This window comes from Perca flavescens, chromosome 10 (genome assembly GCF_004354835.1).
Source record: "Perca flavescens isolate YP-PL-M2 chromosome 10, PFLA_1.0, whole genome shotgun sequence".
Lineage (NCBI taxonomy): Eukaryota > Metazoa > Chordata > Actinopteri > Perciformes > Percidae > Perca > Perca flavescens.
The window spans coordinates 20,533,400-20,548,058 of NC_041340.1; the positions used below are offsets into that span (position 1 = coordinate 20,533,400).

General features: G+C 42.2%; 2 protein-coding genes across 3 annotated transcripts in view; one reads left to right on the forward strand and one right to left on the reverse strand.

Moving 5' to 3' along the window:
* Positions 1-2,690, reverse strand: part of LOC114562648 (myozenin-2) — a 5,117-nt gene extending 2,427 nt beyond the window's left edge. The window contains exons 1-5 of one of the 2 annotated variants that reach the window (XM_028589203.1): positions 2,499-2,690; positions 2,073-2,172; positions 911-1,077; positions 677-758; positions 1-29 (exon numbers count right to left, since the gene is read on the reverse strand). The exon at positions 1-29 is cut by the window's left edge and continues 155 nt beyond it. In XM_028589203.1, coding sequence (XP_028445004.1) covers positions 1-29; positions 677-758; positions 911-1,077; positions 2,073-2,169 — 375 coding nt within the window. In that variant the 5' untranslated portion in view covers positions 2,170-2,172; positions 2,499-2,690. Of the gene's footprint in view, positions 30-604; positions 759-910; positions 1,078-2,072; positions 2,173-2,498 lie in introns of both variants that reach the window. The other variant, XM_028589202.1, reaches the window with a different exon arrangement.
* A 1,631-nt stretch (positions 2,691-4,321) lies between these two features.
* Positions 4,322-12,536, forward strand: LOC114562423 (soluble guanylate cyclase 88E). The gene is made up of 19 exons (XM_028588801.1): positions 4,322-4,441; positions 4,638-4,778; positions 5,501-5,640; positions 5,759-5,893; positions 6,558-6,681; positions 6,775-6,894; positions 7,037-7,121; positions 7,820-7,838; positions 8,004-8,024; positions 8,692-8,766; positions 9,364-9,493; positions 9,689-9,835; positions 10,382-10,528; positions 10,610-10,766; positions 10,841-10,950; positions 11,050-11,139; positions 11,815-11,961; positions 12,069-12,206; positions 12,384-12,536. Exons 1-19 carry the CDS (start codon positions 4,322-4,324, stop codon positions 12,534-12,536), a joined length of 2,199 nt encoding a protein of 732 aa, XP_028444602.1.
* Positions 12,537-14,659: the final 2,123 nt, after the last annotated feature.

Sequence of the window (14,659 nt, forward strand, 5' to 3'; positions counted from 1 at the left end):
AGGAATTTCCTTCAGAGGGCCAGAATATCCTGACAGAAAGAAGTCGAATAAAAGTCAAAGTGACTTACAACTAAAGTGAAAAACATTCAATGTATCTTTTAATTTATTAGTAATTTCATCTTTTAAATTCAGTGTTAGCAAATTAAACTTGCCCGGACCACTGTTTTCAGAAAAATTGAAACTAATTAGAAAACCCATTAGATAACTTAAAAAAGCAAGCCCCAGCAAAGCAGCACAAACAGATCTAATATTTATATAAATCTATTTGATGCCACTCCTGTCAACAATAGGAACTACAGTAATTAGATCTCAGTGTGAATCCCCGATAATAAACCACATTTAGCTCATTGTTAGTCAGATTGTAAGCAGTACCTTCTGTCATGACAAATGCACAAAAGCACTCAGCAAAGACGCACATAACCACTTTCTGCAAACTGCCACCTCTCCTGTTACTGATAATAAGAAAACTCACTTATTTGCTTAATACATTTCCATACAAAAAGTGAACCCCGTCAAAGTGAGATACAGTGCCCATGCATTTGGCATTGCGATGAGCTAGTTTGTGGCAGCCTGCGGCTCTTCTTCACCATGTATTATGATTTACCTGGAGCGAGGACATCAGGACTGCCCTTCTTTGCTACAGTCTTCTGAAGGTTCATGACCAGGCTATGCTTACCAGGGATGGAGAAAGCCTGGTTCTCTTTTCCTCCCTGTGGCTCTGGGATGGTCTGTGGCGGAGGAACGGCCTCTGAATAGACCTGGGAAATGGACAGAGTTAGAGTTGTATTTGCCGCATACCAACATTTTCAACAAGGATTAGAAAAAAGAATCAGGTACATCATTCTGTAGGTTACAGCATGGTCAGTGGATAGGAGGCATGTGTTTTATGTGCCATCACTCAGTTCCTTACATTGTTGTTGGTGCTATAAGCACCATTGGCAGCGTTCTCCAGTGTGAACCTCTCGACCCTTTTCTGTCTCTCCTGAAACATGCGAGAGCCTCGATTAGATGGAAGGTTGAGCTCCTCCATCATCACGTCCTTTGGAACGCTTATCTTCTTCCCAAGGTTCAGACCCTCTGGCACAACATGACGGACAAATGGAGGTGCTTTAATAAGTCGTTACATTTAATATCCTTATGCATTTTCAAAATAGTAGTATCAGAGTAGAGCAATCTATTTGCCGCAGGTTCTTATCCTGTGTGGCAAAGCATTGGGTGACGAGGTGGCTCTAACCCTGTGTAAAAACATCATGCCATTTAGTTGTTAGTAATGATAGCAGCTACTTCCAGATATTTGGAAAGAGAAGGAAAGTAGCTCAGACTAATAAGGATCTTTGGCAAATCATAATGTCTGCTCTGATCTTGTTTCTGTCGACAAATAACAGCTGAGGGGCACTGATATAAAAAAGCCAAAATGTGTTCAGCATCACTAAGTTGGTATCTGCACAGCTCTTCTCGTTTCATATCATGGCACGGTGGAGGGTCTGAAATTCCCTGGAGAGGATGTCAAGGGGTGTGTAATGTTTGTTGTGGTCCAGGGTTGCATGGGGTAACTGGGCATATAAATAGGGTCTTTGGATGAAGACTCATGTAAGAGCGGATGGCCCTCTTTCTCACACATGAGAAGTGTGAGCAGAAGTCTGGCCACCCCTGAGGAGTTGCCTTTAATAAAAAAATGTAGTGGTGGGAGTCACATTTTGCTGAGTTTAGGGGACTTGATGGCGGAAAGCGATAGAAAACACACAGTGCAACTGGGATGGTCCCTGCTGGAATGTTTGGAGAATTTCAACAACACACTGGCACGCTTGGGATTTTGGTGTACTGTACCACGTCGCATGTGTCCCCACGCTGTGGGCTAACGCTTTGATGTTTGGCTCAATTACATCTGACAGGCTTGTGATCACAAACTCTGGCAGTTTAAATACGGGCGTAAAATCACACAAGAGCATACCAATTTGTTGAAGATATGTTAACCAGTGTGTAAACTAGTACGTGCATTAGCTGACTAATGTCAGTTCTGTCTGAAAATGTACTGACAGACTGGAATCTTACATCGAATCAATGCATCTTACCCAGTCCACACTTAACTCCTCTGGCCTCCTTACAGAGAGCCTTGGCCTGCAACATCCTCTGCTTTGTCACGTCATCCAGGCCTGACTGCATCATCATCTCCTTTTGATGGACACATGTTGCCATGTGAATTATTATTATTATTATTAATAAAGATTTTTCCAAATTGCAGTTTGTTTTATGATACTTCTATACTACTACTACTTCTATACTACTTTTATCATTTTTCATTATTTCCCACTGCAATTCTGTTTTTACTATGACTTATTCATTAAGTAACAAAAAACTACAAAAAGTGTCAAATTGCAGCAAAACCACAGTGCATCTTTTACATTCTATAGCTGTCATTCCAGCATCATAGAAACATAATTATATAAGTTTACAGTTAATTTAAGGACCTGGTAGCTTCCACACTTCACACTCCTTACCTGTGTCTCCTGCCTGTATGTATGTCGGGTGTTGGAGCTGGTCTGGATAGTTGAGTTCTTTATCTTGTACTGGAGCTGGGGTGCTTCCACGCTCCACTCAGACTCTCCTCAGCAGAGAAGGAACAGCCTGTATAAAAGTCATCCCAGGATGCCTCGGGTGCTTACCTCACTGGGTTATTTTAGCCGAGTGATAAGAGAGGATGAGGATGGATGGAGGGAGTGTTAAAGGAGGGGTATAAAAGGGCGATTAGGGGAAGGGGCAAGTATAAAGATTTACATCCTGACCTTGAGCCTCTTTGATAATAAAAATCTGATCCCCTCAGTGTGTGTGTGTGTGTGTGTGTGTGTGTGTGTGTGTGTGTGTGTGTGTGTGTGTGTGTGTGTAATAACAGCTGCTGTCCAGACAGTGACACTGAGCTCTCATAGAGGCCAAGCATCCAGCCTCTTCACTGTAGATATATACATAGACCCACAAAAACACTTCACATTTCTATTTCTCTCTTCTGTAAAGTACTTAGTAACTACTCTGCCAAATATATCTAGCTGCTTACAAGCACCCCCATGTGTTTCCCGGAAGCTGTTCTAAACTTGATAAGATCACTGCAATCAGGGGTTGTGATTCTGTTTGGGGTCAAAGGTTAAATTCCATTTTTTGATGGTGTGAGATCTTTGACCTCTTTTTTCTTTCACGCTGCTGTGCATTTTGGGATTTCTACATACCAGCAGTGTAAAAGATAGTAATGAGTAACACGTTTTGGTATTTTGTTTTTATTTATTCCTGCTGAGAAACTCCAGTTGTGAATTCTGTATAAACTCACATTGTGTGTTACACTAGTGATGTGATGCCTAGTGATGCCCTTTAACTTTATATTTGGTTGGCCTTTTTGAACTCAAGTTAGTCTTTATCGAGCATCTTTTTTTTTCTTCTCCCCCACAAATTGATTCATTGAGCTCAGCAGGAGCCTGGAGGAAAAAAAACATTTTCCTTATCCCTGTTGAGATTGGATATCGATTTCGTACCTGCCTGCTCCACAACACCACTATCCCCCCAGTAGGAAGCCTCCCGGCCTATGAGAGAAAGTACGGAGTCATCCTGAGTCACAGAAAATCATCTGCAGACACACAATGGAAGCTGAACAGTTGGTGCCCATTAAGGGTTTATTTAAGAGTGAAAAGAGAGAGAAAAGGTAAATCTGCTATATAAAAAGATACCACAGTAGGTTAGTAGGCTCCTTTTAACAAATACAACTTGAGCTTTTGTGTGGCGCTGTATCACTCTGAGCCTTCTTCCAGTTTATTCTTATTACAGTTCATCACAAATGCGGTAATAATGACAGTTATCTATTGACAATTCAGTGGTTTTAAAAGTAATTTTCTTGAAAAGGATAATCCGATAATAAAAACGGGACTGGTGTCATCTGTGTTCGAGAGGTGCTTCCGCAGTGTGTTCATGTCACATAGAGAGAGGTGCACAGCCACCAGGTGCTGACAGCTGACACAAGAACAATAGAGGCACATTCAGACTCAAGGGCTTGTGTGATGAGGGCACCTTTAAAACCATTTGCCCCGTTGGCCTTCAGATGAAACCTTATCTGGCTAGCTAGTCCGAGGAAGATCAAAACTCCACAGGTAGTGTTGAGAGCAACAGTATATGGCTTCTTATAGCTTCACGCTGAAAGCCAAATGCATTAAAATTCAGCTTGCAGCACTGAAAAAGTCTTCATTCTGAACTTTTCTTATTCGCTCGCAGGCACCTTTGGGAGGACTGTTGGAAGCCAATCAGTTGGAGAGCTGTGTTGACAGTGCTCAGTTTTAGAGACATAATGTACGGGCTGCTGTGTGAGAGTCTTCACGACTTCATCAAGGAGTCGTACGGAGATGATGTGTGGAAACTGGTCAGAGAAAGAGCAGATGTCAGGTTGCACTCTTTTGTCACCCACCAGGTAGGTCTGAGTTTCTGAAATGAATACAATAATTCTGTATGTTAGCATTGACTAGTATTTATAAAATATATTTGTGAGGAATGAGCTGTCTATGTCAACCTATCACTCACTGTCTGCTTTTGTCTGAAGCTTCATATCCTGATGTCAAAAGAAATATTTTTGATATGTCGAGGTCTATATGTGTGTGTGTCTGCAGGTGTATAGTGAGAGTGTGATTCCCCGTATTGCAAAGGCAGCCAGTGGAGTGACAGGCACACCTTACAATGAGCTGATGAACTCATGGGGCGTCTACTTCCTCGGCTTTGTTGGGAAGTACGGCTATGACAGGATCCTCAAGGTGAAAAAAAGATCTCAGAGTTAAAACTGTCAGTACTGTGTTGTCTTTTGGTAGATGGGCAGCATGGTGGCCCAATGGTTAGCACTGTAGCCTTACAGCAAGAAGGTTCTGTGTTCAAATCCAGGTCGTTCCAGGGCCTTTCTGTGTGGAGTTTGCATGTTCTCCCCATGTTTGCATGGGTTTCCTCCGGGTGCTCTGGTTTCACCCCCCATCAAAAACATGTACTAGGTTCTCCAGTCAGTACCCTTGATCAAGGCACTGGCTCAGATCTGGAGTTGGTCCCTGGGCGCTGTCATTGGCTGCCCACTGCTCCCTTGAGGGATGGGTTAAATGCAGAGAATGAATTTTGCTACATGTACGTGTATGTGACAAATAAAGTACCTTACCTTATGTGTGAGAAAATGATTAAAATACCCAGTGATCTGAGTATCATTAAAACTGCTATTGTGCCAATGAAAGGTTGTGGTTTTTGAATTTTTTCTTTTCTTAGTGTCTCATATATCTGATTGTGCCTTATTATTGAAGAAGGAATATGTAACTCATGTACAAATCAGTCAAGAATGGTCACTTGTATGGGCCAAGCTCAGATTTTTCTCCAGGACCACAGACAACATTATTGCTTAGAGTAGTCCTCCCCATGACGAGTAAACTATCAGAAGTGGAGTGCCCCTAGAAAAGTACTGTAATAGACATGCCCTGTCACCCTCTGTCTCTGCCTACAGGTTCTGGGCCGTCATGTACGTGACTTTGTCAATGGCCTTGATAATCTCCATGAGTACCTGCGCTTCAGCTACCCTAAGGTGCAGCCTCCAACCTTCTTTTGTCAGGAGGAGTCAGCCACTGGAGTCACCCTCCACTACAGGTCTGGGTGGTTGGGGGGCGGGTTAAAAGAACAGAACAGAATAGAGCAAACGGAGAGAAAGTTGTGTGATTCATTTCCTTTAGACTGATATTGCATTTTCTACCTTTGTGTCTGGCAGGAGTAAGCGCAAAGGCTATCTGCACTACGCCATGGGTCAGCTAAGGCAGATGGGGAAACAGTTCTATGACACCGACATCCATGTGGAGGTGCTGTCTGAGCAGATGGTCGGAGACTACTCTCATGTCACCATGAGGTACACACACACACACACACACACACACACACACACACAGCTTTTTTATACTCAGAGGTGAAAAGTACTTTTACTCATGAACTGTAGCCTACATAAGTACAATAATAAGTACTTTACTTGAATATTTCGATTTTAAGCTACTTCTACTAATACTCCACTACATTAAAGAGGGAAATATTGTAATTTTACCCCACTACATTTATTTGGCAGCTGCTGTTACTTTTCAGATTGATATTTTACATAAAAAAAACAAACAAAAAAACACCAATCTTTTTGGCTTGTGACTCCTTACAATAAAAGCAGTGTCTGGTTGGGCTCCCTTGTCACATTTCAGTTGTAAGTTCCACCAAAGAGACATTTCTCTCAAAACTTCGCCGATGGCTTCATTTATATAACTTTTCAAGGCCTAAAGAGATAAATTATTTAAAGAAAATTGCAAAGATTAAAGAAACAACCAAAACATCAAAATGTGTGTGGCAGAACGTTGTTTTTTCTTCTTTTTTACACCATTAATCTGTACTTTAACTAATTTTGAATGCAGTAATTTTATGTGTAACTGAGTATTTTCACTTTGTTGTATTGGTAGGATCGTAATACTTCTTCCACCACAGTTTATACTTAACTTTAAACTTTAGAAAACATATTGATCTGTATGTCTGTGCAGGCTGAACTTTGACAACTCAGCCTACCGCTACATCATGAAGGAGGATGAGGAAGAGCAGGAGATTTTGCCCATCACCTCAGACTTCTTCTTTGAGGTCTTCCCCTTCAACATCGTCTTCAGACAGGTAACTCCTTTTAGTTCAATTCCTAAACTCACCTCATGAATGAAATGAAGCGTTAAACGTATGAACAATCCCTGCAATTCTTGGATTCTTTAGGACATGGTGGTGCATAACGTTGGCTCAGGCCTGGCGACAGTCTTCCCTGATCTGGATGGGAAGAAGATCAATGATGCCTTCTTGCTGGCTCGCCCCCTAGTGGAGTTTACCTGGAACATGGTAAGACATCACTGTATGTATGTTTAATTTGAATGTTTCCAGCCAATTCAGGTCCAACTTTAGCGATATCAACAACAATGTATCAGCTTTTAACAGAGTGCTGATGAGTGCTGAGAATACTGATTTAGTCATCTGTATACAGATCATCTCCCACCCCAACAACCTGTTTGAGATCATGTCCAAGGAGCCTGTGAAGAGAGAAAGGAACCTTCACAATCGAGTCCAGAGTAAGCGTGGGATCCATGCAAACAATCACAGGGGTGTGTGTCTGGTGGGCGAGGACTCGCAGGCTTGTAGACAGATCAATTTCACTGCAGTCAGTTGTGAAAGACACGCTCAATTTAAGGTTTATTAAATAAACACATGTATTTATTAAATTAAATAAAAAGAGGAGGTGTGCAGTAAACAATTGCTGAATTGAAGTTGAGAGTTTAGGAAGTTCAGAGAAATTGAACTGTTTGATGTCTTGATTCAACTTTAATTGATGGAATTTATTGGAACTGATCCCAGCCAGATTTCACGGGTGGAGGGTTTGAACATGAATGTTTACCGCTCTGACAGCTCCCCTGTTTTTCCACAGATTCTGACTATGAAAATGCCAATCGCACTGCTGACGTAGACGTAGAGCTCATGGCTTTCCAGTCCATCATTGGAGATGATTACAAAGGTTCTGTTATCTAAAACGACTACACTTGAGCATACAGACATTGATCTAGCCTGGCTGACAATGACAGAATCAATCAATCAATCAATTTTATTTGTCACATGTAATCATTTAAGGTACAATTCCAGCAAAAATGTAATCCCGCCAGTCTTAGGCAGTGTCCTTCTTTAGGATCCTAGTGGCCTGAGGGTAGACGCTTCTCCTGAGCCTCTCAGTGTTGGCCTTCTTGTATCTGGTACCTTCTACCCGACCTCCACACAGTGAAAATTCTGTTACCCGGGTTTTTATCTTTAATGATTCTCCTAGCCTTTTTTTTGCAACGCCTGGTTTAAATATCCTTTAGGCAGGGTAGGGCAGCGCCTCAGCCAAAACGAACCACTCTCTGCAGGGTCTCGCGGTCGTGTTCGGTGCTGTTTCCGTACCAGGCAGTGACGTTCCCCGTCAGGATGCTCTCGACGGTGCAGGAGTAGAAATTCCTCAGTATTTAAGGGGATACCTGGAATTTCCTCCTCAGCGATCGAGGTGAAACATTCTCTGCCTTGCCTTTCTCACCACTGAGTCAGTATTCTGCGCCCAGGTCAGACCCTCGGTGACGTGGACACCAAGATACTTGAAGTTGTCCACCCTCTCCACCGAGGACCCGTTGATAATAAGGGGGATGTAGTTCCTTCCATGCTTCTTCCCAAAGTCCACTATCAGCTCCTCAGTCTTGCTTACGTTTATGAGTGGGTTAACCCTATTAAAGACACGGACACAGTTAGAATCCAAAAGAATCTCACTTTAAAGGAAAAAGTTTGACATTTTTGACATAGTCTGACATAAGCTAACGCTAAATAATGGCTAGCTCCAGCTTCATATTGAACATACAGATTGAGAGTGGTATTGATCTTCTCATCTAGCTGTTAGCGAGAAAGGGAATAAGCATATTTCCCAAATAGTTGGAACTATTCTAAATTGACCGATAGTAAACTGTAAAATCCATTAGGATGACATTGTTAACACAGTGCAGTTATTATCTACTGCTGATATTTAAAACACCTCTCTCATTGTTTGTCTTGTTGGCATTTAAATCATGCTCCATCCTTTTTAGACGGTAACAGCGCTAATGCGATGGAGAGCTGGGGCGACGGGAGCCGCTGCCTAAAACTAAAAGGACAAATGAGATATATGCCAGAGTGGGAGTCCATCATCTTCCTGGGAACCCCTGTGTAAGGCCCCACCACACACACACACACACACACACACACACACCCATAGACAGATCTTTATTAAAACGCTGCAGTTCTAAAGTAAATTATTCTAAAAAGCAGCAAGAGCTAAACTTAATTACGAGGCTGGAAATAAAAGGCTGGGCAGTGAATCAAATCAGGGGCCCATTCTAATAGCACTTACCATGCATGAAATGAGCTGCTAATTAGCTTGTAATCAGACTGTGCAGCTCTTGTGGGCCTAATGGGAACCCATTTGCAACTGAGAGTGTTTTCTACAGAGTACATTACCAAAACATCTCCCTCCTCTTCTCAAACATTTTGTTTTGCAAGCAAATGCCCTTATGCCTGTATTGAGGAAACTACTGAAACGTTAAATGCCACATCACACTGCTTACATTGTTTATACTGTAGGAAACTAAAAATAACATCTCTCACAATTACTCTTTTAATCGCCTAATTTTTATAGATACTGCTATTGTTATTTTCAAATAGATTCTGTTACCGTTTAGTGCATATTATTAGCACCATCATTGTTGTCATTTGTCCTTCATTTTTCTCTTTAACTGTCTTGTCTCTGTCTGTTTGTGTTTCTAGGATGGAGAGTCTGAGTGCTATGTTTAGGACCGGCCTGTACATCAATGACCTAAGCATGCACGACTCCAGCAGAGACCTGGTGCTGGCAGGCACGCAGCAGTCAGAGGAGCTGAAGAGAGCTCTCATACAGGTTCACTCTGCCAACGTGCAGCTGCATTTTTTATGTGTGATCAGCTCCCTTGCCACTCTGCATTATGCAAAGTTGCTCTGAAGCCCTTCTTTCAGTCTGGCAGCCCCAGATCACCCACCGCCTGCAGACATGAGGTGAAAGAAATAGATACAAACTTACATTGTGCTTCTGTCTAATTTCACATTGTGAGCGCAGGAGCAAAAGAAGTCCAGTAAGCTGGAGGAGAGCATGAAGATGTTGGACTATGAGATGAAGAAGACTGATGACCTCCTGTACAGAATGATTCCCAAGCCAGTAGCTAAAAGGCTGCGCAAAGGAGAGCCGGCTGTGAACACTTGTGAGGTCAGGATTGTTGATAGTGCCTTATAGGCCTACTGTATATGCCACTATGATTTAACACCTTAAGTGCCAAACACAACAGAAGCAACAGTTTCAGTGTTTCAACATTTGCTGCTCTCTGAAACAACAGCGTAACATTTTGGGAAATGCACCCATCCACTAGAGACTCTTAAAGCCTGGAAAGATGGGGAAACGGAAATTTAGGACAGAGCCAGACTAAGCTAAGCTGAAGCTGAAATTTGTAGCTGCATATTCATCCTACAGATGAAAGAGACATATATAGACACATCATACTTCTCAACTCTTTGCCATGCACTACTTAAACTCTGGCACACACACACACACACACACACACACACACACACACACACACACACACACACACACACACACACACACACACACACACGCACACTTCCTTCCTGATGGTGCATAACAGCTTGGTTACAAACCTTGGCCTATGAATGCCTGCCTCACCTGTGTGTGTGTGTGTGTGTGTGTGTGTGTGTGTGTGTGTGCTTATCAGCTCTCTTACCTCTTTTCTCCCAGGTGTTCCCAGATGTGACCATTCTTTTCAGCGATGTTGTGGGATTTACTCGCATTTGCAGCCACATCACTCCAATGCAGGTGGTCTCGATGCTCAACACCATGTACACACTGTTTGACACGCTCAGCGAGAAGCACCGCGTCTTCAAGGTTTGTGTGTGATTTTCCCTCTCTTTAATACACTTTCTCCAGAAGTGCTGCTGTGTGAGAGCTGCTGTTCCTCTTCTCTAGGTTGAGACTATTGGAGATGCCTACATGGTGGTAGCTGGGGCTCCAGAGAAGACAAAGTATCACGCTCACAACATCTGTGACATGGCCCTGGACATGGTGCGCTCAATAGATCACCTGAAAGACCCCTCTAATGGCAACCACATACAGATTCGTGTTGGTGGGTAAAGCGTGTGTGGACCTGTGTGTTTGTGTCCGTGTTTGTCTTAGTGACCTAAACTGTTGTTCTTGCAGGGATCCACTCTGGGATGGTGGTGGCAGGTGTGGTGGGACATAAGATGCCACGTTACGGTCTGCACGGTGACACAGTCCACACCGCGTCTGCCATGGAGAGCAATGGAAAGGTAGGGAAGCTAAGTCAATATTTTTTACTGTATATATGATAACTAAACTAACAGTTTTATTGTGATTTTCTTTGTCTGGTCTTCCTTTATCTCATTCAGGAGATGCACATTCAGCTCAGCAGCGCCACCTACGAGCACCTGAAAGGGAGTCACTTTATTTTTGAAAGGAGGGGCACCATTACCATCAAGGTTAGGGGTCTAAACTGTTTCCACAGCAACTACACTCATGACGACATTAATTGCATTCACTCAGACACTATGACAACATGTAATTGATATGATTTGCTGTCGAACATGTAATTAACACACAGCGATGATGTGGTTCAGAAATGTGTGAACGTCCCCACATAAAGGTAAATACATGTTATCTGTACATTATACACAAACTACCTTCAACTGAACATTGAGGCTGCAATCTATGTTAATGGAAGATTTGTGTATCAGCAATCAGACATAATAAACATTTCTGAATCTTAGAAATACATGGAATAATAATAACTCAGTGTTTTGGCTCTGGGGAGTCAGCACACTTAATATTCAGAGCTGGTAATTGCAGCCTGCTTGTTGATTTGCCAGTCTATTTCATCACTGGGTCTGACTTTGAGGCTGTACATTTAGTGATAATGCCAGCAAAGTGACTCCCAAAGGTTTCTCAGGCAGCTGATTACAGGCGCCAATCTCAAGAAAAGCGTGACAAATGTTTCATCAGGGAATTCTGATTTTGATGATGATGATTCTCCCCATTTTACTCCCCTCCATAACAGAAATTGTACCTTCGAGCATATGTCTTTTAATATTTGTGCATACGTCCTTTATGTCCAAACCTAAATCTTACTTTTTTTCCTTCTCTTTGTCCATTTTAAGGGGAATGTTGAAATTGAGACCTACTGGCTGAAAGGAAAGAGGGACAAAGACGGAAACGCTCAGGCGGCGTGTCCTCAGTTTGAGAACCAGACCATCAGTAAGGCCAACATCTCAGGCACTGAGGCCACAGGAAATAAGGAGGGACTGGTAAAACATTCAACTAAGACACCCTTGAATGGTTTACACTCTCATTTGCTTCATTACCACCATCATAATCTCTGATTCCCTGAGTCTCCTTCTGTCTTTGCCCCCAGGTTTCCCCACTAGCGTCAGGGCGGGATGAGGATGATGTCAAGTCTACTCGCTCTCATCGTATCAAGATGGACATTTCAGGCCATTCTCTAAAGGGGTCGATGGAGTTGTGCCGTGTGGAGAAGATGTCTGTTCATAAGGTGAGAGGGAATATCTGGTGCAACGCAAAGTTCCACGACCTTTATTGACTTTGATTTAACTACAAACTTCCAATTACTTTCTTTTCATCCATTCCCATCACTATTATTCTCTTCCTATTAGTGCTGTTTTACACTTGCTACAATTGGTGTGACTATAAGGGACTGTTCCTTCCCCAGGCCCACTATAAGGATGCTTTGCAGGACGGCCTCCAGGACCCTCACCTGGGACTGGACTCACCTGAGTCTGACGGCAGAGACTGCATCATGGAGTCTCCTGACAGCTCCTGTGACTCCCGCTGCTCCAAGAGTGCCACATGCTCCGTGTCATGAGCCAAACAGACGCCAGCTGATGCTATAGCCAGTAATTCTTTTGTATTACTGTTTCTAAAGCACTTTTTGTTCAACTCATTAACTATTAGGCCAAATGCCAGATAGGAATGCTGTTTTTGCTGTTATTTTGGCATTCTTGTGGTGATACCATGACAATCTCTTTAGTGACGTATTGTTAGTATACATGGCCTAATATGTAATGCTTGAAATTTCTAGTGGCCTAGAGTGTTGTTATGTTGCAGAGCAAAATCATCATTGCTTAGTTAGCTTTGATGATACAGAAATAAATGTGTATTTTTATTTACACTTTGATCAGTTTGAGTGGGCAGACACTTCAATTAATACCTCACATCAGTCCGCTCAAAGCAGTTGCCACTAGAACGTTGCTGTGTCACCGCCACGCGGTTCAGCTGGACACAAGCTCAGTAATTTCCTGTTTGTTCTGCTGCACCTTGTGGATTTGACATCTTATTTCATCCTTTCAAGAAATCCCTCTGTATCTCTCCTCCATCCTGCATGTCTGGATTTATTGTTCTATAACAGTCTCCTCAAATACACAGCCACGGCACAATGTAAACGCTTGTCAGTTCAGTGAAAATAAAGCGAAATGCCTGCTGAACCGTGTGTGTCATTTGTTATTGTTTGTCTTGTCACTCAAAGGCCTGGCATTCAAAATTACATTTGAATTTATTTTGCACTTTTTTATTGAACACGTTTCTCCATGGTTGTGGCTATACATGGATATGTTTTTATTGTGTGTACGTGTACTCACATGACATGCATGCACTCCAGCAAGAAAACCAAGGAACTGCTCCTGTTCAATTATCAATCAAATGCAGGAACAAATCAATATCAAATTAATATGAGAGTAAAAGCAATTACTCAAATGTCATGCCTTGGTTTATGGAAGGTATAGTTACTCTCTGCCTTTATGGTGCTGTGACACATCCATACATGTCACTAGAACAAGTAGTGTAACCCCAACAAAAATACATTGATAGACGGTTAAATATCAGTTATCCTGGTCCGGTGTCCCAGTCACACAACGTTCCCCACCGACTGGTTATCAGAGGAACTGCACTTATAGGTGGCGTCCTCGCGTTCAAGGCTGCATCTCTTGGTCTTGTGCGAGTCTTTAGGCATTGAACCAATGGAGCAATGGAAGCAGAAGGTGTAGAAGAAGGTGAGCAGGAGCAGAAAGCATACAACACAAAAAATGACAACAATCAGGATGTTGTGCACTTGCATGTGCACCTCCTCCAATGGGAGCCGTGTGGTGGTGGTAGTCAGGAAGCTGGAGCACGTCGGGGTGGCATTGAAACTGGGTGGAGGAGGCTTCATGGAGGGCAGGTGGGCGACTTCCGGCATGATGGGAAGCCTTAGTGACCTGGGGATACTTTGTTGCAGCTTTAGGGAGAAAAACATCTTTCAGTTTGGTTTACACATGCACAGATGAACATACAATCATTGTAATTCAAGCGGAGTTCTTTATGTCTAATGATAAATCGATCTGCCGAAAACAACAGATGAGAACAATTTCATACAAAATGATCCCCTCTCTGTTGCACGGGCAATGGGGACACACTCTCTCTCTCTCTCTCTCTCTCTCTCTGAAATGACCTGTTACTGCCCAAAGTCTTCGGTCACAGCTAGATTTTCTGAAGCCTTGATAAAGCGCCAAGAGGAGGTGCAGAAGTCTAGTTTTCTCTTAGACTACTTGAATTACAAGATGCTGAAAGATTATTATTCTATTATTATTTTGCTCAACAATGGCAAAAAATAAAGTGCCTAACACAGTTTTAACACAATCCATTTCTTTGCAATAATCAGCCCTGTTACAAAAAGAATTACAGGTAAAAATTTAGATTAACCATCATTAATAAATGGTGAATTGATAGCTAATTAAACTTGGGTCATTTTACTGTTAACAAATAACATGTTTTTTAACGTTTACAAATTAAATAACATCTAGATAGATAGTTGATACTTTGTCAGTGGTTAACAATTGTTTATTTGGATGGCTATATAAGTTACAAATGCTTATAATAATTAGTTAATGATTAATATGTGGTTTATAAAACATCAAATTAAATTAAATTGGCCTCATTAAATCTTTTTATGGT

Coding starts and splice junctions, on each gene's coding strand:
- LOC114562423 (XM_028588801.1), top strand. CDS start 4,322: ATGTACGGGCTGCTGTGTGAGAGTCTTCACGACTTCATCAAGGAGTCG. Junction 5,894..6,557: donor TACTCTCATGTCACCATGAG/GTACACACACAC, acceptor ATGTCTGTGCAG/GCTGAACTTTGACAACTCAG. Junction 11,140..11,814: donor GGGGCACCATTACCATCAAG/GTTAGGGGTCTA, acceptor GTCCATTTTAAG/GGGAATGTTGAAATTGAGAC.